Consider the following 24,649-nt stretch of genomic DNA (forward strand, 5'->3'; position numbering starts at 1 on the left):
TTTAATACAGTTCCTCATGGTGTGGTGACCCCCAACCATAAAATTTAATACAGTTCCTCATGGTGTGGTGACCCCCAACCATAAAATTACTTTCTTTGCTATGTCATAACTGTAATTTTGCTGCTGTTAAGATTCATAATGTAAATATCTGTGTTTTCTGATGGTCTTAGGTAACCCCTGTAAAAGGGTCATTCAGTCCCAAAGGGGTTGTGACCCACAGGTTGAGAACTGCTGTTCTGAGGAATTGTTATCTTCCTCTCCAACTTAATCAGCTTTATTGTTCTGCTCTGCCTGTTGTGGTGCAAGACTGACAGCCGTAAGGAGCTCTGGAGGGGCTGGCAAGATGGCTTAGTGGGGAAGGGCAGCTGCCACCCAGCCTGATGACGTGGGTTTGCTCCCTGGACCCCACATAGATAGAAGGTGAGAACCAACTCCCACAAGTTGTTCTCCGACCCGCACACACACGCTTGCACACAAACACACGATGTAAAAAAAAAGTTAGACGAACCCTGAAATTATACTTCGTTGGCTCTATTTTCCTGTTCTGCCTTCTCTTGGATGTACAGCTTTAGAAACACATGGTCTATATCTCTAGGATGGGAATACTAATGCATCCTCCTGGGGGAGTTGTAGGAACCTAATAAGGATTTATCACACAGAAGTCACTCATCGGGCATTGGCTGTCACCACACATGACAAGCAGAGGAGAGAGCATTGGTACAGAATGTAGCTCCTAGTAAGTAGCAGCCTGGGATTGTGTTAGCTCAGTTCTGTAAGTGAAACTATCTGAGATGTAGTGAAGACATGGTTTTAGTTACATGAAAGAGCGGCGTAATGAACCTGAAACCGTCCAGGTTGTTCTGTGTACTGTCCACAGGCGTGTGCCTGCCAGGTTTCTACAACGGGAGTTGTCTGCCTAGAGATAATGTTGCTCTTCTTAAATCTAGTAAACATGTACCGTGCTATATATTTGTTTAGACCAAGTTTGTGCCCTTGTCTGAGAAAATGCCCCGAGTTGCCTAATTACATATTTTTATCATTTGATAGTTATGTCTTAAATAACATTGTTGTTAAATTGCTTTGTTTCAATTTTATTATATTTGCTTATTTTAGAAGATAAATCACTGATGTGTATGCTAGTGTGAATTTGGGCTTATATGCGAAAACAGCGTGCGCTAAGAGTTAGTTGGTCTTTAGCCTGTGTGGGGAGTGATGAGTTTCTGAGGTGTGGTGGAGGTAGCTGATTACATAAGTTAAATTCTAGAGGCATTTGCTTGAGATTGTGTAGGCCAGTGGTTCTCATCTTCCTAATGCTGCGACCCTTTAATACAGTTCCTTATGTTGTGGTGACCCCAACCAAAAAATTAATTTCTTTGCTACTTTAGCTGTAACTTTGCTACTGTTATGAATCACAATGTAAACGTCTGATATGTAGGATATCTGGTATGTGACCCTGAAAGGTTCTCGACCCACAGGTTGAGAACCACCGCTGTAGGCTGTCCTAGAATCCTGCTAGATAGCTGAACGTGCAAATGTGCACTGGAAGAGCTTGACCTAAGTCATCCCTGAGAGGCTTCCACCCTTGCAGTGATTGCCCAAAGCCACAGAGCAGCAGAAGCATGAAGAACCTAGGTGCAGAGATGAATCTTAGGAAGCACAGTCCTCTGAATGGTGTATGCCAGAGATAAATGACTTAATCCCCGAGCCGCTGTCTCTTAAAGATAAATACAACCATTCCTCAGATGCAGTTACCAAGAAGCCACTGCCTTCCTAGGTGAAAGTTAAAGGTTTGGAATAAGGTGACATGCAGTATATGCTCAGGAAATGGCAGCTGGTGCTGTTACTCTTGACACAATCCCCTGTGGAGAAATCGTAGCACGAACTGACTGCTGGAAACACCACTGTCTGTAAGGAGTGGAGAGGAGACATGATCCTAAAGGAGAAACAGCATATCCAGAGAAAAATGCCAGGGCAGGAGGGACGTGCTCCCATGACCCCATAGGAAAGAGAATGTTAAGGAGAGATTCACATTGAGAGATGCAGGGTGGTAAGGTATATACTGCCCACTGGTTAACAGCACTAACATGCGGAGTTTTGGAAACTGGACAGTGCATTTAGTGAAGCTATAGGGCACATACATAGCAGAGTTGGGGAGTGGATAAGACCTTGATAGTCAGAGGACTGGGTTTTCAGACTCGCTTCTTGAAATGGCTCTTAATTAGGTCTTATCTGTACTACTGAGGAAGGCCCCAACCAGCTTGCTGGTAGCCTCTGTTCAGACCTTCAGGAACCACTCTGTGAGGGTCACAGTGAGCTCATGGTTCAAGGCTGACTTCTACTTTTGGGTCTCTCCTGCTTCTGGAAAGGAGGAGAGTTAAGAAAGTCAACAGCCTTTTTCCTATTAGTTCACAGGTGATAGAACTTGCCCGCATGGAAACTGTTGCCTAGAGTAATTTCACAAAGCAAAGGGAAACGAAGTTGTTCCAACATTTTATAAAGTAGTCAAAGAATTTCTTAGTAGAATAAAATAGTGGAAAAAGGTAAATAAAGACTCTGGGTTTCCCGGACAATAAAAAAAAAAAAAACTTCAAAATTTAATCCCTGTCCCTGGCCTACGATGTGATAGATGCAGACCAACTAGATACGCTGTAGTTTGAACGTGGGGAAAGGGAGTCACGAGGACACCTAGTTTCACGTAGATGGCTTGTTTTGTAGTTTAATCACTAGGCAGTGGAGCGTTGTTAGGGAGGCGAGCAGCAGCCACTCGTGTCTCAGTCACTTGTCTTGAGTGGTGCTTCAGACATTGCTTTCTTCTTGTGCTTTCGTGAATAAATTGGATCCTCCTTAGATGAGTACTAAGAGGAAAGAACAAAAAAATGACCAAGTAGGGCCATGGGAAGCAGAAAATAGTCAGAAGGTGAAAAGTAAGTTATTAAGTAAGCGGTCTAATAACTGTGCAGTGCCGAGCCAAGTGAAGGTGGAAGCAAGACATCTGTCTACAGTACAAGTCACCTCATTGTCTTCTCTGCTTAGGACTTGGCATCTATCCCTAAATTCCTCTTAAAGGAGACACTTAAACAATTAATTGATAGACTGGGGATGTAGCACCATGATGGAGTGTTTGCCTGGATTCTGGATTGGTTGGCGAGATGGTTCATCTGACAAAGGGTGCTTATTTCCAACTCCAGCTGACCCGAGTTCAATCCCTAGGACCATATGATAGAGAGAGACAAGCAATTCTTACCAGTTATTCTCCCACGCTCCATCTGCATTCATGCGTTCACATAACTCTCAAATAAACAAAGAAATGCAATGAGAAAAATTAAGAGTCCAGGTTCTATCTGTAATACCGCAAAAGAAAAAAAAATGTTTTGACCTAACTCTTTGAGAGTATCTTCAGTATTGACTCTGCAGTAGGCTTTACACCAGCTACTCTGTGTGTTCTGTGCCCATTTTAAAGATGACACCCAACCAGGTTGGTAAATGTTAAAGCAACTTGCCCCCTATTGCACCATTAGTAACTGACAGTCCCAACCGCGTTGTTCCCTTCTATTCTTAATTCTAATTCACCTCTATTTGTATGGGTCCACATAATAAATAGGCTCAAACTCAAAACCTGGAACTGGCAAACTGTGACCAGACCAAATCTGACTTCACCCCTTATTTTACAGTCCACAGGCTAAGAATGTTCTATTCATTTTTCCTAGGGTTGAAAATAATCAAAAGAACATTTGTAGCAGGATCACAGTCGTGTGACCCTCTGCTTTCTCTCTCTCAGGACAGTGATGACTGCCTGACAGAGACCTATCCTATGGTGCAGAATGAATAAGCAATGTACTGTCTATCTTTGTACAAAATGTGTGCCACTTCTTACCCTGGGATATTAGGGCTAGGCTCTGTGATTGGAAGTCCAGTGTGTCTTTAAATGTTCCACCCCAGTGAGGCATTTGCCCTTTGCCCTGTACCAGCCAGGAAATTGATGCCAAGCCCTGGAATCTCGTCGTCACCTGCATCTTTTTATAATCTGACTTCCCAGGAAACTGATTTTACTTGGCACCTGAAAATTGCACTATATTTTAACCTTTCAGTTTTCTCGTTTGACAATCTTAAATCATTTTCTCAGTTTAAGACCCCTGCCAGCCTAGACCACTTTGCTTCTGGGGGCACCAGCCGGGCTTCTTGGGGTGCACTGCTGCACTGTGCTCTCGCAATGAAGGTCAGAACACCTGTGCCCTCCCATGGCCTTTTCTGCATCTCCTCCTCTGCTCACTGTACCGCCGGCTCATAAAAGGCACTTAACTGTAAACAAGAGATGGCTAGATGAAAGCCATATCAATATCATGGGCTTAATCCTGGTGGGTGAGACTTTTCATTACTAGATTTTATGAAAGTTAATAGTGGTTTGATTTAAATAGCAGTCTGGGAGAGAAAGAAGCAGAAATGGAATCGGAGAATACATTCGCTGTTGTTTTGATTTAAATTTTGTATTGAACTTAGGTTTTTTAAAAATATGTAGAAGCAATCCATGTACCCATTGATAAAATAACTTTGATTTTTGAGATTGTAATTGTACAATTTCCCCATTCCCTTTCCTCCCTCTAAGGTCTCTGCTGTACTCTCTACCTCTTGCTCTGTTTCAAGTTCATGATCTGTTTTTTCTTTATTTTTACACACATACACACACACAGGTATAGATAATGTTACCAAATACATGACTACATCCTGGTCAGTCTGTGTGATGTTATTTGTACATATGTCTTCAGGGCTGATCATTTGGTACTAGATAACTAGTTGGTGCTCCCTTCTCTAGAGAAGACTCTCCCGTTCTCAGCCTTCCCTAGCTGCCTGTAGCTCTTCTGTAGGGTTGTGGCCTTCTGAACTTTTCCACCTTGGCATGTCTCCTGTTGTTGCCCTTCTCCAGGTATGTTTATGCAGCCATGTTGCTGAGATTTTATTTAGCTACTAGATGTACGCTCACAGCAAATTCCCTGTTCCTGCAACTCTTACACTCTGTCTCCTCTTCCACGGTGGTCTCCCAGCTTTAGGTGTGACTGTTGTAGATGTTATCAGTTGGCTCCACAACTCTGTATTTTGATTGTGGTTTTCTTTAATGATCTCTGTCTATTGCAAAGAAAGGGGTGAGGACCACACTTATCCATGTATAAATGTTTAGAATGTAATTGGAATTATATTGGTTTAATGAAGTGGTGGTCGTAGGTACTCCTACAAAACCCATGACTTCTGCAGCCTGAGTAATTGGCTGGCTTTCTGACATCAGTCATGATTCCTCTTTGTTGAGCATATCTTAAGTTTAATTAGGGAACTGTTGGTTACTACCAAAGTCCAAATGCCACTATTGGACCGTTAGTGTTACCTGGACAGTGAGCCAACCAGCATCTTTATAAAAATTGTCTTTATTAAATTATCTAATGGAGAAATCTATAAAGTGGAATCTATTATTAAATTAGATCCAAGATAAGGTGTTTATTACTATTATATATTTAATGCCCTTTATGAAACTTGATTCTTTAGACACTCTTTAAGCAGTCAAAACTTAATACATAAAAAACAAAGTGAAAAAAATTAAGGAAGTAAAAAGTGGGACCACTTTTGTTTTTATGGTGCAAATAACTATTGGTCTATTTATTTATAAATCTAATTTTTGTTGTATATATTATTCGTGATACATGATGCTGACATGGTAAGACATTCCCATATATATTGCACACTGAACAAATGCACCCCTTTCTCCTCCGCTCTCCTTTTTCTATTAGTCCTCTTTGCTCCCCCTTGACAGTTTCATGTCTTTATGAGTGCATGATTTAATGTACCTGTATAAAATCTAGGACTGATAGGAGAGAAAACATGATATTTGTCTTCTTGAGGCTGACTTAATTAGCTCAATTTGATATTTCTAGTTGTCCCCATTTTCCTGCAAATGACAGGACTCTGCTCTTGATGGATGAGAAGATATCCTATAGGACTTCCATACTGCACTTTGATTACTTTCACTCATTTCTTCTGTTCTTGGATTCAGGACTTGGTTCCATCACTTAGCTATCATGAATCATGCTGCAGTAAACTCCGATCTGCAGAGCTGGGGTCATATGGTGTTGGTTGCTTGTTTGTGAACCCCCATACTGATCTCCATAGTAGCTGAACTCATCCATATCCCCAACAGAGTATACACTGTTTTCTTTTCTTGGGTTCTCACGAACATTGACATTTGATATTTGTTTTCTCAGTAACTAATTCTGGGTGGGATGGAATCTTGGATGCATTGTTAGTTTGCATGTCTCTGAGGTCTGCTAAGGTTGAACATCCTTTCATATACTTACTGGTCATTTCCATTCCACTTTCTGAAATCTTAATGGTTGGGTTGTTACAATTCTCATTCAGATTTTAAATTCTTAAGCAGTCTAGGCGTTACTCTTCCATCAGGTTTATAGCTGACAGAGTTCCTCCTGTCTTGTAGATTATCTTTTCCTTTGATTGTTTTCCTTTGCTAAAAAGAAACAAATTGTTTCATAAGATCCTCTTGGCAATTGTAGGCATTATTCTCTGAGCAATTGGAGTCCTTAAGTTTTGGGGGGTTGAAGAGATGACACAGTGGTTAAGAATACATAGTCTTGAAGAAGACCCAAGTTCAGTTCCAAGCATCTCATCACGTGTCTCACAATTATAGTTCAACCTCCAGAGGGTCTGAAGACTCTAGTCTCTATGAGTTCGGTCGGTAGGTAGGTAGGTAGGTCGATAGGCTAGATAGGCTAGATAGGCATTATTTTTTTGAAGTTTCTTTTCTATTTATTTATTAAAGATTTCTGCCTCCTCCCTGCCACCGCCTCCCACTTCCCTCCCCTTCTCCCAATCTTAAGTCCCCCTCCCTCATCAGCCAGTAGAGCAATTAGGGTTCCCTGCCCTGTGGGAAGTCCAAGGACCACCCATCTCCATCCAGGTCTAGTAAGGTGAGCATCCAAACTGCCTAGGCTCCCACAAAGCCAGTACGTGCAGTGGGATCAAAAAACCATTGCCATTGTTAATAGATAGGCATTATTAAAAAGAAATTCAATCTTAAATCTTTTCCTGTGTCTTTAAATATTTTCCCTACTTTTTACTTAAAGCATATTCAATTTCAGGACTTGCATTAAAATCTTTGATCCATTTGGAATTGATGTTTGTGTAGGCTTTGTTTTTTCCAAGACCTTCAGGTCTTACATATTTGAGATTTTTCTAATTTTCTAATATGCACATTTATAAACTATACATTTCCCTCTTAGAATTGACTTCATTGTATAACACAGGTTTTGATATGTCATGCTTTCTTTTTCATTTGATGCTAGAATTTATTTTTTTTCCATCTTGATCTCTTTGCTCTTCTTTTTATCACACAGCCTAGGTTTGTTATTTTTTAATCACCTTCATTCTTTCATTGAGAATGTTTGTAGTATTCACTAAAAAGTAGGTTATAGTGGAATTGAATTGGTTTTTCTCTCTTAGACTAATGTTCTGGGCACTGGACTCACTTCCTGTTAGTCCCCTGAATTTAGGATTGTGCCTTCAATGCAGTAACTGTAGAGATTAGGCCCATATAAATGTATAGTAAGAGTCAGTCTCCCCTTAAACTCTGATCATGTTTGGAAGTGTGTGGGCACGATAGTGTAGTATTTACTAAGAGATTAGCTTCTGTATGAGTAGAAAGAACAGTGGAGGGGACTGATTAGGATTAGAGAAGGTAGAAAAATATAGAAAAGGTCAGAAAGAAAAAAATAAATCAACAGTGGAAACAAAAGAGACACAGGACAAGATGAGGCATCTTTAGCTGACGGTGGGATGAGAGAAGTGAGAGAAAATGCAGTCAGTGACCGGAGGGAGGCTGAGACCCAGAAATCCAAAAACAGTGAAGGAGAAGAGTGGATGTGGGAGAGACAGAATGGGAGTATAAGACTATATAGAATAGGGCCGAGCTGGCCTGCTGCCTATCGGTGTGGCCTGAACGGAGACGGTGTGGGAATGTGGTCTCTTCCTGCTGGTTGTACCTCGGATTTCTCCCTGTCCCTCCTCTGTCTCACAACCACTGCACCCCTGGGCAGGACTGTACAAGGTCAAGTCACAGATGCCACTCCCATCAGGAGTCTGGTCTGTTGCAGAGACTGCCACATGTTCAAGCAGTCTCTCTGGGGGTTGGGATTTCAAATGCTTTGGGTGGTCCTTTGTAAAGTGAACCAGATGTGGGTCGTGGAAGATCTGGTACCATCAAATCGCTCAGCCAGGAGTTTTTCTCTTAAAATGTTCCCCCTCCAATGTCAAAGGTCTTTTCCTCAGAGTGACAACTTAGAGCTCTCTCCTGCCTGCTCTCCTTCCCTCCCTCCCTCCCTCCCTCCTTCCCTCCCTCCCTCCCTCCCTCTCCTCTTTCCTCCCTCCCCTCTCTAAGCCTGTCTGCTACTCTGAAGTTCAGTTTTTGAGGCTCTCCATCTTACCCTTGGCTCCACTCATTCCCTTACTGGGAACAGGGTATCCCCAACTTTGCCAATCTCTGTAGGACGGACTCTGCTTTTTTCTTGTTCTGTTTTTAAAAATTAACTATTACTCTGTTAGACTAGTTTTTCAGATGCCAGTTACCTGTCCTGATCACTATTATCTGGCTTTTTCCTGGTTTATTTCCTGGAGATTCTAACAGACTGCTCCTGCTTGTTATCCACCATCTTGGATCCCATCTTTTGAACAAAGAACTATGATGTAAAATCACCGTACCAAAAGCCAGTTCGTCTTTTTAAATACTAAAAAATTCCCCCAAACTAAGTTTCTTACATGTACATGAAGAAAAATGTTTTTATGATTAAGCATATGTAAACTTTTTAGAAGTTCCATGGTTTTAATTTAATCAGTGCATTTTACCAATCTCTGTTGGTGGCTATTAGGTTATTTCCAGTTTTATGTGACTGTGTGGTTTTGTGTACTTTTTGAAGTATGTAAGAGCTTCAGCAGAACTGATGAGCTGATGGTGAGGTGTATTTTTAGATATTGAGTTGGCTCATTGAAGTTCCCATCTTGTCACATCTGTCTGCAGTACCTCTCTCCATGACCTTACCATTTTAACATGTTCTGGTATCAAATGTTGTTAGTTGTGAAAACACGCCATTAGAGTGTTGTGGGAATCCCCATTAGGCCCTGAAAAAGCGAAGGTACTTGTTTTAGAATACTGTTTCCTGATCTGTTCTAGTGAATGCAAATATCATGACTTCGTTTCTTTAGCTTGTTCACTTTGTTACTTTTATTTTTATGAATAAGATTTTAATTTAAAGGAGCCAAATGCTCTCTGTAATTTGTGAAGTCAATGCAGTAGTATGAAAATCTGAAGGTTGCCTTCCCCCGTTCTCAGTCCCGCCCTCCTGAGCTAGGAACCATGCTGATCTGCGCAGCCCCTCTAACATGGCCTCCATGCTCCAACAAACCAGTTGGAGCTCCAGTTTCGGGCTCTTTTATTTGTTGTGTTTTAGCTTTTCATTTGGCTCTTAAAAATCACATGTCATGGTCCTTCTGAGGTCAGAAATAGCTATTAAATTCACTCTGCTAATGATTATATAGTGTGCCACCAGCTGAGATGCTGTAGTTCAAATGGTGCTTTGTGGGTTGGTGTGGACATTATTGCCAGCGATGCTGGAGATGATGTTGTATGTATTGTTTCTGCCTCCGCAGACCAGATATTGAAAAGTGCAGTTGTAGAGTCACGAGAAATGTGTATCTTTTTGTTACTATTAATAGTTACCATCAGATTGATTTCCCAAAGATTTATAGCAAACCTCACTCTCTGCTTGTGCTGGTCCCTAGCTCCCTGGATGGCACCACATGTTAAAATGTTTGCCAGTGACGCGAAAAATGCTATCAAGTTGTTATTTTATTTTTTTCTTGTTAATGAATTCAATCAGTTTTCCCAGTATTTTAATTAATATTAACATTTTATTTTAGATTACCTGCCTGCTGTACCTGCTCCCCAGTCTACTCTTGCTCACTGCCCTTATCTCCCTCTCTGCCTCTGTCTCTCTTCCTTGAACTTCTTTTGTGGTACTGAATGTGGAGCCCATGTCACACCTGCTGTGCTGACCGAGTGCTCCCCACTAACTAGAGTGCTCCCTGCATCTCTAGTCTTTCTTTGGCTCTTTGTGTTTTCTTCTAGATGTAGGGGAGCTGTTTCCCTTGCAGTCTTGAGGTTTCTTATTTTAAGAAGTTTATAAAAATGTTTTAGATCATCTTTTTATGGATGTTTTTCCTGTGTACACTTGCCATGCTCATGTATGTGTGTGTAGACCGGGACACTGAGGCAGCTGTGCTCTCAGACTTTTCCCACTGTGCAGCTGCCTTGGCGTCAGGAAATTCCCGTGTATGCTTGGCATCTGGCGCTTTACTTCTTATTAAGTTCTAGGACTTTATTTGATTTGTGCAGAAGGTTTTGAAGGAATAAAGTTAATTACGGTTCTAAATATAACCATATAGAGCAGAAAAAGAAGCTCAAATATTCAGCTTTCTGTAACGGAAAGAGCAAGACTGTAGAGCTCCCGCTCCACCTCCTCACAACATAATCCAGTCACCTTCAGCAGGTTGTTTAGCATGCCGCTTCTGCCCCACAGCTGCTCCACTCAAAGCTCTCAGAGCTATCAAAGCTAGCTTGTGTTTTTTAAGAACTTCAAAAAAAAAAAAAAAGGCATGAGGGCCAGAGAGATGGCTCAGCTGATGCCATTAGTTCGGTCCCCGGACCTGAAGCATACCAATCCACATGAGGTACATGTGTTCATAATCCCAGTATTCCTGGGCTGAGATGGGACATGGAGACAGGGCCTCTGCCAGAAGCTTGTTAAGTCAGCTGGTCTGAAATATGCAGCGTGCCAGAAATAGCAAGAAAGACCTCAGCAAGGTAAAGGTAGAGAACCAACCCTCCGCGTCCTCTGACCTTGACCTGTGATGTGGCCTGCACACATGAGTCAGAATTATAGAATTAAGAATTATATGTGCAGAATGCCTGGCCTACCGTCAGCGCTCATTCCGTAGCATCCAGCATTATTTTTAATGTTGTGGTAACAGGAAATGTACTCATGACTGCAGATTATATCTGTGCCAAACATAAGCAAATAAATGTCTTCACAAGTGATCATATATTATATACAAGATGAAAAAAGTATCCTGTATGCTAATTTAGAGATTCAGACAAGTAGTTTTATCTGAAAAATTAACATAGACGGCATCTTGTCAAATTTGTCTCCCCCCCTCCACATTGATAGCCATGTAGACCTTAACACAAATTTAAAAAAGAAATGTTTATTTGTGGGCAAGGATTACAGTGAGTCAAACTCAGGGTTAGGGAATGTTCCGCCATGAGTATAATCCTTAGCTGCTGCCCAAACTACTTTATTAGATAAATAAGGAACAAACAGATGTTCTCTAAGGGCCGTGAAAGGTTAAGCTAAAATGGCTTTTTTTATGTAGCTAACCAGCAGCGAGGAGTGAGTGTCAGAGGAGAAAGCATGTTTAGGAAAAAGGCTGAAATGGGCACCTGGACTAAAGCCATCACCAGATATGGCCTGGCTCTCCTGTCGGTCCAGTGGTCCTTGAAGGTTAACTATGTCTTTATAGCTCTGGGCAGATCATTGGTCTTTCTTAATCACAGTCCTGAAGAAGCCAAGGTAACTTGTAAAAGTTTAGAAGTGAATAATACTCTTAATGAAGTTACATGCATAAAATGAAACATTTATGAGATTGAGCCAAAACAAAACGGAACACCTCTTTAATCGCTTGAACGAGATAACGAGCCTCTACAAAGGTCTTTAAGGCTAGAGCAGAACTGACCTGCACATTTTACTGGAGCAGGAGGAACATCCACAAAAGCAGCTCTAGCGTGGCTATAAGGAAACACACCTAACATAGATCGTATTCTTCTTTCCTACTAAGTTTTCATCACTAACCAAATTTTTTAAATCTAGCCTCGTATTTTGTGATACTATTTTTTGGATTTCATAAAGGAAGGTGAAATTTAGACTCTTGTACTATTTTTATATTTTTTGGCTGTGTATACAGTAAATACTCTCTGTAGAGAAAATGGGAGATTGGGCATTTTTTCTATGTAGTTTTCCATTTCAACAAATGATGACCCTCGACCGTACAGTCAGTTCACTCCCAGATAACCGTCTTACATTAGCAGACATGCATCATGCACGTATCTTTTGTCTTTGTGTGTGCGTTTGCTTTTGGAGACAGGGTCTCACCATGTAACTCTGGCTGACCTCAGATTCACAGTGATCCTCCTGCCTCTGCATCCCAGGTGCCAGAATTAAAGGTGTGAGCCACGCCTGGTGCACCATGCATCTTAGTAGCTTTAAAATACGTACGTAGGGGAACGTCAGTCGAAGTTACTGTTGATATTTGCTGTTGTTCGTAATTACTTAATATAAAATTCAAAGAAATAGCTCAATAGCAAAGGTACTACATTTTAAAGAAAAGAACATCATGCTTTAAATGTCTGTTTTACCAAATCACTGCCGTATTGTCAGAAGATAGCATTACCATTTGTTGGGTAGCACCGACTCCAGGTTCTCACTGTCCTCATGTCATGTCACCTCGGTGTTTGACAACAGAACTCTACAGATGTAAAGAATTTTAACCATGCTGGGAAAACCTCAAATAGTGAAAGACTTAAGAAGAATCACTGATTGTTTTGCATATACACACTTCCTATATAAGACATATGTGCCTTTTTAGGAGGAAAACCAAATGAAGATGAGAAGGCATTGCTACTTCAGCACTTGACAAGCCCCCTAGGCTGCTAAACCACTTTTCAAAGCTTATTTACAAAGGATACAGAGCCGTATTGAGAGATGAGGGAATTGGATGGTTAAAGAAAGATAATTGCAGTAGGCAGAAGACGGGACAATGAACAGAGCCTCTGAAATTGGGGACAATGCATAATACCTCTGAAACTATGTGTTCAATATTAAGTTCACAAAACCTTATCTCTGTGAGAGCCCTAACAGCTGATTTGTCAAGAGTCGATGAAGTGTTGCGTAACTAAGGTCCAGCCCACCTCTGTTAGTGTTTCTCTGTGACTTCAGATAAAAGCAGAACATAGTTTTATACAAATTGTCTTGTCCAGTTGTCTTTGCTGCCTTTTTAAGAGATGTGTTTCAAATGCTTTAAGGACTTCAAAAAGGATTGTCTATAAGATGTCATTCAGGCCTTTATATAAAATATTTATAAATAAATAAATTTCAGAAACTTTGCAATCTATTTTACATACTACATAAAATGATGAATGAAATGTTCAATTCACTCTTGAACTGGTGAATTGGACAGACATCATGGCCAGGACTGTACAGTGGGATGAGAAAAGAAGGGTAGGCGTTCACAGGAGTGTCATGTTTTGGGAGTGTGGAACAAATAAGGAGGAGCCTTGAGTTACAAGTATTGGAAACCATGAATTGCTTCATGTAGGTGCCCACACCTCACTCCCAGGGGAATATCTATTAATAATATCCTTGGGAAAACAGATGGTTTTCGTTTGAGTAAGACAGTTTTAGTTTTTCGTGTCTTTCTATTGCTATTGTTGTTGGTATTCAGAGGGAACTAGTTAGTACAAGGGAGATGGGTCTTATGTTCCTACTGTAATTATGTTTCTGTAATCCTGCATTGATTGGGAGACTGCTACAGAGACATTAAATTGTGATAGGTCATCCGGACACTGATCACCTCTGTGGTACTAGCTGAGATCTTGAGGCTGAGAAATCCAAGGACCCTCTGTAAATATGGTTGTTTTGGTTTAGTGCCACTTAGATTAGAAAATAATATTTAGATTTTGCAGAATTTCTTAGTGGTTTTTGGTGGGGCAGTACTTGAGGTCCACCCAGGGCTTGTCTGCCTGCTGGTGAGAAGTATCACAGGATCAGTTTTAAAAAACTGTGCCTGCCTCAACATCTAAAACAATAATGACTTCAATTCACACATCTTTTGAATATATGAAAGATAGGGTGTCTTCCTGTAATATACCATCAGAATGGTGCATATCTATCTTGCCTTGGTGCCTTGAATCTAAGAAACCTCATTAGGACCTAGGGTGTTAATGACTTTAGTGCCCTGGATGGCATTGTATTGTTAAAAGGAGACAGTGTAAAGCATCATTAGTGAAAGGCTAGTATAGGTCACAGGAGAAGGAAATAGATTGACAAGCCTGGGGTCACGGTGCTGTGTCTTCAGATGAGAACAACCTCAGTATTAAATGAGAGGAAATATTAACACACAGAGGAGCAAGATCTTAGAGGGGTGGGGGGGGCAGGAGAGGGAAGCATTGGACAGCGGGGGCCACTCTCTCCACTAAGCCTGGAAGAGCACGGCAGTGACTGCAGATAGAAACCGGCATCGTGAAGACTTCACGGGTTGCACAGAAGGACCTGCTGCTCTTTCTTCACTGGCAGCACCACTGCCATAGAAACCACAATAGCTTCTCCTGTGGTGATGAAGCAGGCAGCCAGGAGCGAGCACACACCGGCGATGCCGATGAGCAGGTGAGGCCGCACGGCTTTTGCCTCGAAGCACAGTGAACCTTGACACACACGTGGCAAATTCCTGGCCTGCACCAGAAGGGAAAAGAAGGGAGTGGTTTCCAGGTCTGATGACTGGACGATTATATAACATGCCGGTGGTGAGGAATACTATGAACACTCTATGCTAATAAGTAGAGCCCGTGAGGAGCCAAGAGAACACCCTCCCTTCTGGAAGGCACCTCAGTGTCGGGTGTGGAGGAGTGCGTAGTCTGTACCAGAGAGAGTTGTAGGAAAAGAAGTATTTTTAGGGAAGAACTACATTGCCGTTAAAGCTGGTGGGTATTCTTAGTAACCCAGAGGTGGCGAATATTCTGGGTAAGAAATGAACGGCGTGTAAAGGAGGTTTGTAAAGCAGAGTGGGACTTCCACGGGGCACAGTTGGAAAGGGTCAGGACATGTGGTACTATGGCCATCAGAGAGGATTTAATGAGGGAGAAAGAGTAGGCACCCCAGGAGGTGAAGTGTGGCCCGATTTTAGGACCAACGCCAGCCTTTGAAGCTGAGAGCCGAGTGCAGCTATTTCTGCTTATCAAAGGAGGTAGGAGTGGAGGCATCTAATCCTGGATGCTTCTGGAAGCCAGAGCAAGGCATGGTAGCCTCAGACACAAATGCACAGAATTCCTGGTGCTGCTGTTTCAAAGAAACACAGAAATTATTTTCAGGAGGAAGAGAACTAAAGCCTGGGAGTTGAAGCAAAGAGGAAAACCTAAGGAGGAAGGGAGACAGGAGGAGAGAGATTTTAAGCTACATGAACTTGCACAACAGATGGATACGTTTAAGGGGGAAAGGAGACTAGAAATCTCAAAAATAGAAAATATTTTCTTTGGGACAAACCCAGTGTATGAACTAAAGCCTAAACAAGGCACTGATGATTTAATACTAAGGAATTCTTCATGGCTATGGCTCAGAAAAATAAAAGAGAAAACCTTAACTATAGACCGAATATGTGGATCAGTATTTCACCTGAATAGAACAAATAGGCGGAATGAAGCCTTTACACTGCACTGTTGAGCTGAACTAGACAGGAAGGTGGGTCACAGTCGCTGAGCCTGGAATGGGGCATCCTGAGCCCAGCAGTCAGACTGACGTTCTCCCTGCAGAGAGCTGGGTGCTGTGGCCTGAATATAAGATGTCCCCATGTTCCTACACTGAGGGCTTGGTGCCCCTGCTGGTGCTGCTGTTTTGAGAGGTTCTGGAAGCTCCAGGTAGAACCTAACAGCAGGAAATAAGGTCACTGGTGTCCTTGCTGGTGTCTCTGCCCTGACTCCTCTCTGTCCCTTTCCTCTGCTTTCTGGCTGCCATTGGGCCTTACTCCTCCCCATGATGGACGGACACCTGAAGCCATGAGTTTGTTGCTGCCTGCGGCCTGCATATGAGGGCTGCTCAGAGCGAAGAATCCTGGTCCAGTGAGAAATTCCCATAGAATTCCATCTTTACCACAGGGCGGTGTTTCCCATAGAAGACAAGTGAGATTGTGCTAGCATTAAGGAGAGTTCTTTTTTCCCTGAGAGTTTGTGAAATTCTAAAACCTTAAATAGCCAGTACACCCAGGAAGTAAAAGTTGGTGATTGAGGAACTAACAAACCAAAGCATAAGCCAGGTAGACTCCCAAAAAGGAGGGAGGGAGACCAGATCCAGTGCAGCTAGTGCCGGGCGGGGGGGGGGGTGGAAGGACCTCACCGATTGCCAGCTGAGGTGGAAGTTCAGCTGCTTTGAAAGATAATCCAACAGCCATTAGGAAATAAAATTGGGGGCTGGAGAGAAGCTCAGCAGTGAAGAGCACTGTCTGCTCTTCCAAAGTACCCAGGTTCAATTCCCAGCACCCACGTGGCATCTCACAGCTGTCGCTAACTCCAGTTCAGGGGATCCAACACCCTGACACAGGCATACATGCAGACAAAACAGCAATGCACATAACATAAAAATAAAGAATAAAAAGAATCTTCTGTGATAAGATTGTTTATTTTTAAAAGAAAACAAAATTGACGATGTTTATCCCTTTAAGTAGAAATAACCCTTCAGTATCCGCTCTGAAGAAGCCTGGCTTGTATGCACAAGGTTTAATCAAGAATATTTGTTTTACAGAATGCTTATAATTGCATAAGCAATTAGGAACAACTCATAGGTCCATCATGATGAGAACGTAAATACGTGTGGTGTTATCATAAAGTGGGGTATTATTGATCACTGAAAATTAATGAGCAAGAACTGCCCATACTGATACTGGTAGCTCAGAATCTTACTATATTAAAATTAACCTGCAAAGGATGTGTACAGCATGCTATTTACATAAATATAAATATGTAGACTCAGTAACATAAATATTCATGAGAATAATTTACATCAGATCCAGAAGAGAAGAGTGGAAGCCAGGAAAAGAAAACCTAGGGCTATGATTGTACTTTAACATAAGATACCAATCTACAGGCTCTTAAGGCAGCAAAAGCAGGTCCTAGCAAAGCAGTGAGGCTTGTTTTACCTGCCCTGTTCCTCACTTTCACAGAAGTTGATTGCTTTTTTATCTGCACTTTTTCTATGTAACCGAAGTATCTCACAATATTCAGAAACTGGGTGAAAGAAACTTCTGTCACTGAAAAAGGAGCCAGCATGAGGCAGACCAAGGTGGGGCCCATGGGGTGTTTTTTGTGCAGAGATTCATCACAGCTGAGTGCCTGTACAGAAGGAAGGAGCAGCAGGAACAGGCAGGAAGGTTAGAAACCTCAGTGCAGAAGACAGAGCCTTAGCCACGCCCAGAAGGAAGAAGCATCTCTGGACCCAGCCTTTCCAGGACTCTTAGGAGGCGTGGCCAAAGAGTGTGCCCATGACAAGGGGTTCTTGGGGTCTTGGTAGTAAGTGAGCTAGTGCCGTGAACCCTTCTCCCTGGACTGGGCAGGCCTGTCCACCGTCATCATGAAATGCAGCGTGATTTCTGTTGCCCTGATGTTCCCTCGGTCTTTATCGGTCCATTTATGACTGCAATGAAGTTAAGATGAAGAGCCTTGTAATGCATGCACAGATTATCTCTTAGAGCATATTATTGGTACCTTCATTTTCTTGGTAAGGCTACGGCTTTATTGGCTGGACTTTTAAGATAGTCACATGTTATCTCTGCAGATTCTTTACATTTTTATCTCCTTACTACTCCTGCCTCTTAATTTAGATGCCCAGTCCTGAATACTGATTAAGGACCAGTCACATTTTTATGTTTAGAGGATAACATATACAAATGATATCTCTGTCTAATTATCTTAATGAGTGTTATTTTAGAAATCATTGGATGTGTTTTTGTATGACTACATAATGCTACCTTCCTCATCAGTCAAAGTACGCAATAGGGACAGAATTATCAAATTCTTAAAACCCGCTTGTTCTTCTGGGTCCCGGTTACATAAGGTGATTTCCTTGTATTCTGTAGAAATAATATTTATCTTAAACAAAACGAACATATATTTTATCTGAAAATGTCCACGAGATAACAGTTGCCTAGCCTTGCTTTCCAGCTTCCTGGTCCTCTGCCTTTGGCACTGTGATCATGTCCTGCTAGTGAGAAGTGTGGACCCATAAGCAGAGTGATTTTAAAAAATAAGTGGGTAATGTTCAATTGTGTGGACTCTGGGCCTGCCTGATAGAGGTACAATACAGACTTTGTTCTACCCTTTAGGGTGTTATATTGACTCCAGGGAGTTCCGGCACGGATCCCTAGGCCTCCCAACCACTCCACGCCTATGGCTGTTTCTGAGGTGCCTCAGTGCTCCTGGTGACACACAGAATGTACGTGGGGGGGGGGGTCTGTGTGGGGAACTTGACATTGAGGCCTGATTTAGGAAGTGATGCCAGTAGGCCGAGGTGAGGGAGAAGAGGAGACTCCCTTTTCCTGGAGCCAGTGTGAGGTGAACACGTGAGTTGCTGGCTGGCTGGAGTGTGTCTTAGGCGAGGGCAAAGTTACTTGCTCTGACTATGAGTAAGAAATATGAGAAACTGTGTCTTGTCCCTAACTCCAATGAGAGATTTGCTCTACAGTCTTTTGAAAGGTGCTTTCAGAGGTCAGAGGAGATGCCACAAACACAATTTAAAGATCTACCATGATAGGTTTTTTTTTTTCTATAAAAGGAGCTTATTTTTTCATGGCTGTGTTCTTACTTGAAGTCTTGCTCCAATGGAGTAACTTGGATGGCCCTAAGTGGAAAAGCATGGCAGCCCCAGTCCCTATTTGTCACTGAGAGCAGGGTATGAGCAATGTCAACAGAAACTTGGGTACCTGGGAGTGCCTTCCTGGACTAACTTGATACAAATGGCCAGTGTTGTGGAGAGAGACATATCTAATAAACAGCTGAGCAAAATGGATAAAAGAATAGATCACACACACACACTCTAAAACATTGCAAGGTGAGCATGATGCTCTCCTTAACTTACCTTAAGTTGGTACAGAGCAGCCTGGCATGTCCTGTCTGGTCTTCTCTGCCTCCCACCCCCCCTTCGTAGTCATTATGCAGCACTGTTTGCCAGCTGCTGTTCATCCAAGCCTTATCCAGCGAGCCTGCGCCTCCGAGTTCACTGGGAAAGGATCTCAGGACCAGAAAGTGATGAGCAGTTGAGGATCGCTTCTCTAAAACTATTCTAAGACTGGTTCCTTTTCTATGCAGAAACTATTATTTTCCTCGGGCCCATCTGTTGATACTTGGGCTTGGTTCCTGAGCTGTGGGTGTTCTGTTTAAAATGTTCTTGGCAAGTTTCTTTGTTTCAGGTTTAAATTTGGATCTTTAATCCCTTTTGGACTTATTGTTGTACAGGTGACAAAGATAAGAATCTAACTTCATTCTTCTGTAGAGAGAAAGCCAGTTTTGCTAGCACTGTTTGTTAGATAGGCCATACCCCTCCTTCCCAAAGTATATTTTTTACTCCGTTGTCAAAAATTATATGTACATAGTTTTGCTGTTTTATTTCCTGTTCTTCTGTTCTAGTCCATTGCCCTATCCATTTACTTTATGCCAATACCAGGCTGTTTTCATCACTGTAGCTCTCTATAGTATAATTTGAGGGAGTATATTGTGATATTGCCAGTATTATTCTCATTCCTTAGGATTGCTTTGGCTGTTGTGATCATTTGTGGTTCTATATAAATTCTTTTATTATTTTTCCTGAACCTTTGAAATATGACATGGAAATTTTAAATGGTATTGTGTTAATTCTATAAATTAATTTTGATAGCATAGACATTTTCATAATATTAATTTTCCCTACCTAGAAACATGGAATATATATATATATATATATTGTTTAGTATCTTCTGTCATTTGAGGAGGTCTTTCACATCTTTGGTTAGATATGGTTTTTAGTGCTTAATTTTAACTGGTTATAGTGGCAATTGCATTTAATCCCAGCACTTGGGAAGCTGAGACAGGAGTAGAATCTCAGAGTGATAGGCCAGGCCAGGCTTCCTAAAGAGATAGTGAGACTCTGTCTCCTCCTCCATCCCCATATGTGCTCTTGTGCATATTCACACACACACACACGCGCGCACACACACACACACACACACCTTAATTTTGAAGGTAGTTCAGTGAGCATAGCTAACAGGCAGCCCACAGAGTGGGGGAAAGCCTTCATCAGCTACACTGCAGACAAGAGACTGATATTCAGAATCTATAAAGAATTATAAAAACTAAATACTAAAAAATAAATAAGTAAATGAAATGACCAATCAACAGTTGGACAAATAAACTGAATAGACAGTTTTTAAAAACACAAATGGCAAAAAAAAAAAAAAACCACAAATAGCCACAGTATTAAATATCCCCAGCCACTGGGGAAATACAGATTAAGACTATTTTAAGTTTCTACCACACTCCCATCAAAATGACTATCTTTAATAAATCTGACAGCAAATCTTGGAAAGGATGTGGAGAGAAGGAATCCTTATTTAATGTTGCAAATTAATACAGCCATTGTAGAAATCAATTTGGAGATTTCACACACACACACACACAAAATCTACAAATAGAAATAAGATGTGTCCCAGCTGAGCATCTACCCAGAAAATTCCCTATTCCACCATAGAGATATTTGTACCCTGTTCACTGATGTTTTATTCACAATAACAAAGAATTGGACAACTTAGTTGTCCATCAACAGATGAATGGATAATATATATATGTACGCACATCTATGAATACTATACTCTAAAGAAAAATTAAATTAAAATTTTGCAGGAAAATGAATGAACTGAGAATGTATAAAATTAAGAAAGGTCACACAATTGCAGAAAGAAAAATCTGTCATGTTCTCTCTCATGCAGAATCTAGACAAGAATCTGTGTATATATAAATGCATGTGCATGTGGGTACAGGTATAATACACATGAATAGAGAAAATATAAAAAGTTAACCATGGATAAAACCGGACTCACTGAACATAGCGGACAATGAGGACTACTGAGAACTCAAGAACAATGGCAATGGGTTTTTGATCCTACTGCACGTACTGGCTTTGGGGGAGCCTAGGCAGTTTGGATGCTCACCCTACTAGACCTGGATGGAGGTGGGCGGTCCTTGGACTTCCCACAGGTCAGGGAACCCTGATTGCTCTTTGAGCTGATGAGGGAGGGGGATTTGATCGGGGGAGGGGGAGGGAAGTGGGAGGCGGTGGCAGGGAGGAGGCAGAAATCTTTAATAAATAAATAAATTTAAAAAAAAGAAAATAGGAAAAAAAGTTAACCATGGGGATGGATGTGGAAGAACTGAAAGCAGGTAATAGATACAATTCATGAAAGAATATTAAATGTAATTGTTTTTCTAGCTCTAATTCTGTCATTTTTTTAGTGGTGGATAGGTGCATAAATATATTCAGTACTGAGTAAAAAATATGAATGAGAAACTCCAGCTTCCGTTCTAAATTCCTCTTCCAACTGTGTGGAAGCTCATGAGTTGTATATAGACTTCAGATCTGGCTAATTTTGGTTTGTGGTTTTTTTTTTTATATTCAAGATTTTATAATAAAAGCTAAAAAGTAAAAATACGTGTAACTATTTTAAGAATAGTCCATGGAATTTACAAAACCAATGCTGTCAAGTAGTTGCTGCAGAGAAGTAAATGTTCTGACAAACAAATATTAACACAGTCCAAACTATTTCTTTAGTGTTCACGCGCCTGCTATGTCGAGCTGTAAGTCATTGTCAAATTAAAGTACTTGCATTTGGATAGATGTGTGGGAAGATGCCCTGGTGCACGAGACCGTGGTGTATTTTTGCAGATGTCAGTTCTAACTTGAAGTTTTAGTAAGTAATGTGTCTGCTTTGATCTTTCGGTGCTTGATAGTATGATGTGCTCTCTGTTTATCATGTCCAGTCAAGCTAACAAAGAGAAGCATAAATTAAGTATAACCACCTAATCATAAAATTGGTTTGCTTTTCTGATACAGCATAAAGAATATTTCTCTAGACATCTTTCCCATTTCTCAGGACAAGTTCAGAGTCCACAGTCCAGCATGTTCTTTTTATTTGTGTCCTGCAGGGTAGCAAGATAGATACATTGTGAATAGAGCAAACTCTTTTGTCTATATTCTAGAATATATGATTGAATATATAGCCAGACACTCACTGTAGCGTCCGTGTATCTCCATAGTGCAGTGACTGTATCAAGCTTGGTACCGTGATTCCCATCATGGAGATCTCTGTGCGGTTTTAGTGTGGTCCTGATATGCCATATAGCAGGGGAGATATAAAAATTAGCCACTGAGGAGGAGAAGCTCCAGATGTTTGCTGTGTTCACATGTAAACATCAGATAAGGGTCTGCACACCCTTTGTTTAACGTTACACTCTGAAGAGTACTGTTTAAAACCTTACTAGAATTGAAAACAGAGGGCTCATAAGCAAGCAAGAGACCCACGTGTGTACAGTAATTGCTCGTAGCCTTCAGGACCCGAGTGGCACACGCCTCGCTGTAGCTTTATGTGATGAGTATGTTCCTGTGTTTCCTGTGACAAACATGAATCCTTGTCTTCCTGAGCAGCAAACCCGGTCGCCTTATCTACCTTTTATCTCCTTGACTCACAGGAGCTTCAGTTCCAGCGACTCACCCGAGAACTGGAAGTGGAAAGGCAGATTGTTGCCAGTCAGCTAGAAAGATGTAGGCTTGGAGCAGAATCGCCAAGTGTCGCCAGCACCAGGTACAGGGCCAGTGGCTCTATCTTTATGCCCCAAATTACATGTCTCGGTCGGTTAGCAGGGCTGCAGCAGCCCATCCTGTAGAATGCTGTTCCTGTTAACTTCCATTCCGAATCAGACACCAGAAATGCCTGTTCATTTTCCTTTTACGAAGCCGCTGACAGTATTGATTGTCCTTCAGTCCTGTGCTGAAGTGTCTGATACAGCTCTGGTAAGCTCGTGCAGCAAAGGAGGGCTGCTGCCTTGAGAAACGTGACATCTTGCATGCGTGCCATTGATGGACAGGTCACAGTTAGTGGCTAGCTGTTTGGTAGAGTTGGCTGGTGCTTCAGCAACACGGCACGGACTTTTAAAGCTAATACATATCTCTAAGTGGAATGGACTAGTTGGCCTTTAGAAAGGCTTTCAGTTTTTCTAAAATCTGTGAAACCGCTTTATAGAACAATTACACTCAAATAATCCAAAGTGTTCGATGTGGTAAGTACAAAATGATCAATCACATTTTTAAGATCAAATACAGTAATTACAAACAGCATTTAACTGAAAATAATATTTAATCACAATTTTTTTCTATTTAAATAGCCTCTTCTACTCTTTAAAAAGATCACTATTGGGTAAATTACTACCATATATTCATTGCATTAATCCCTGCTTATCTGTAGATCTGTTTCTTAAAAGTTAAGGATCACTAGAAGAATGCATTATTTGTAACAGTCACAATTTTAAGCATATGTGACCTGTAACCCTACAGCCCAAATCCCATCAGTCATATCTAACTAATTTTGGTTATTAATTTTGAATTATTCTCCCCGGTTTCTGCCGTTACTCATTGGAGACATCATCTTCCTGATAAGATGCTGCCTGTAGCCTCTTTTTTCTAGTTAGTAGTTGGTATGGTTTTTAATCTCTCAGACTTGGTTTACCTGAATGCTTCAACCTCAGCTTTGACCAGTGTGCGGTGGGGTGTTTAAGCCATCAAGCATACAAATAAAGTCAGTAGGACTATTGAAGGGTGTAAACACAGGTGAACCTATTTTTTTAATATCTGGGAAGTCTTTTCGTTTTTTTCCATTTAAAAACATGTTTATTTATTTATTTGGCGTATGTGAGTGTGTGTATGTGTGAGTGCTCATGCTGTGGTGCACACGTGGAGGTCAGAACAGACTGCAGGCATTGGTTCTCTCCCTCTTCCGTGTTTGTCCGTGTATGTGAGTGTGTGTATGTGTGAGTGCTCATGCTGTGGTGCACACATGGAGGTCAGAACAGACTGCAGGCATTGGTTCTCTCCCTCTTCCGTGTTTGTCCCAGGAGTCAAAGTGAGGTCATTAGGCTTGGTGACAGGTGCCTTTACCCACTGAGCCATCTTGTTACCTATGTAGTCTTTTATACCAAGAAAACTTACACATAAGCAAGGTGTACTATTATAAATATAATATATAACATATGCTACCATATATTACAATATTATATATTCTAAATTATGCCTTATGGTAACCAATAAAATAATTTACCAAAGGAAGGGACATTATAAAAGCAAAAATTATCTTTAATTCTAATCAATAGTTTTTTTTTTTTAAAGCTACCAATAGTTTTAGCATTAAAAAGAGAAATCTACAGATTCAGGAATATGATGCTATGAGTGTTTTCAAAAAGGATGGGCCAGATGAATAGAAAAATCTTTATAATAGTAAGAAAATAATCCAGTGTGGGTTGGGCAGGATGTCTGGCACTGGCAATAGCTGACTCAGAAAAAGTCAGATTTATCCTGCTAAACTTTAAAAAAAAATCCATATTAATAATAAAAGTTTATATCTAGAGAAAATGAGGGGAAAAGCCACTAAGCTTTGAGCTGCCTTTGCAGAAGCTGGAGCATCACCAGACCCCGAGATAAGCCCTGGGGTCGTG

General features: G+C 41.3%; 1 protein-coding gene across 14 annotated transcripts in view; it reads left to right on the forward strand.

Moving 5' to 3' along the window:
* Positions 1-24,649, forward strand: part of Pkp4 (plakophilin 4) — a 208,356-nt gene that overhangs the window by 93,938 nt on the left and 89,769 nt on the right. For all 14 annotated transcript variants that reach the window (XM_005346435.3, XM_026778572.1, XM_026778575.1 and 11 more), the window contains one exon: positions 22,634-22,746. In XM_005346435.3, coding sequence (XP_005346492.1) covers positions 22,634-22,746 — 113 coding nt within the window. The remainder of the gene's footprint in view (positions 1-22,633; positions 22,747-24,649) is intronic.

Source organism: Microtus ochrogaster, chromosome 4, assembly GCF_000317375.1.
Source record: "Microtus ochrogaster isolate Prairie Vole_2 chromosome 4, MicOch1.0, whole genome shotgun sequence".
NCBI lineage: Eukaryota > Metazoa > Chordata > Mammalia > Rodentia > Cricetidae > Microtus > Microtus ochrogaster.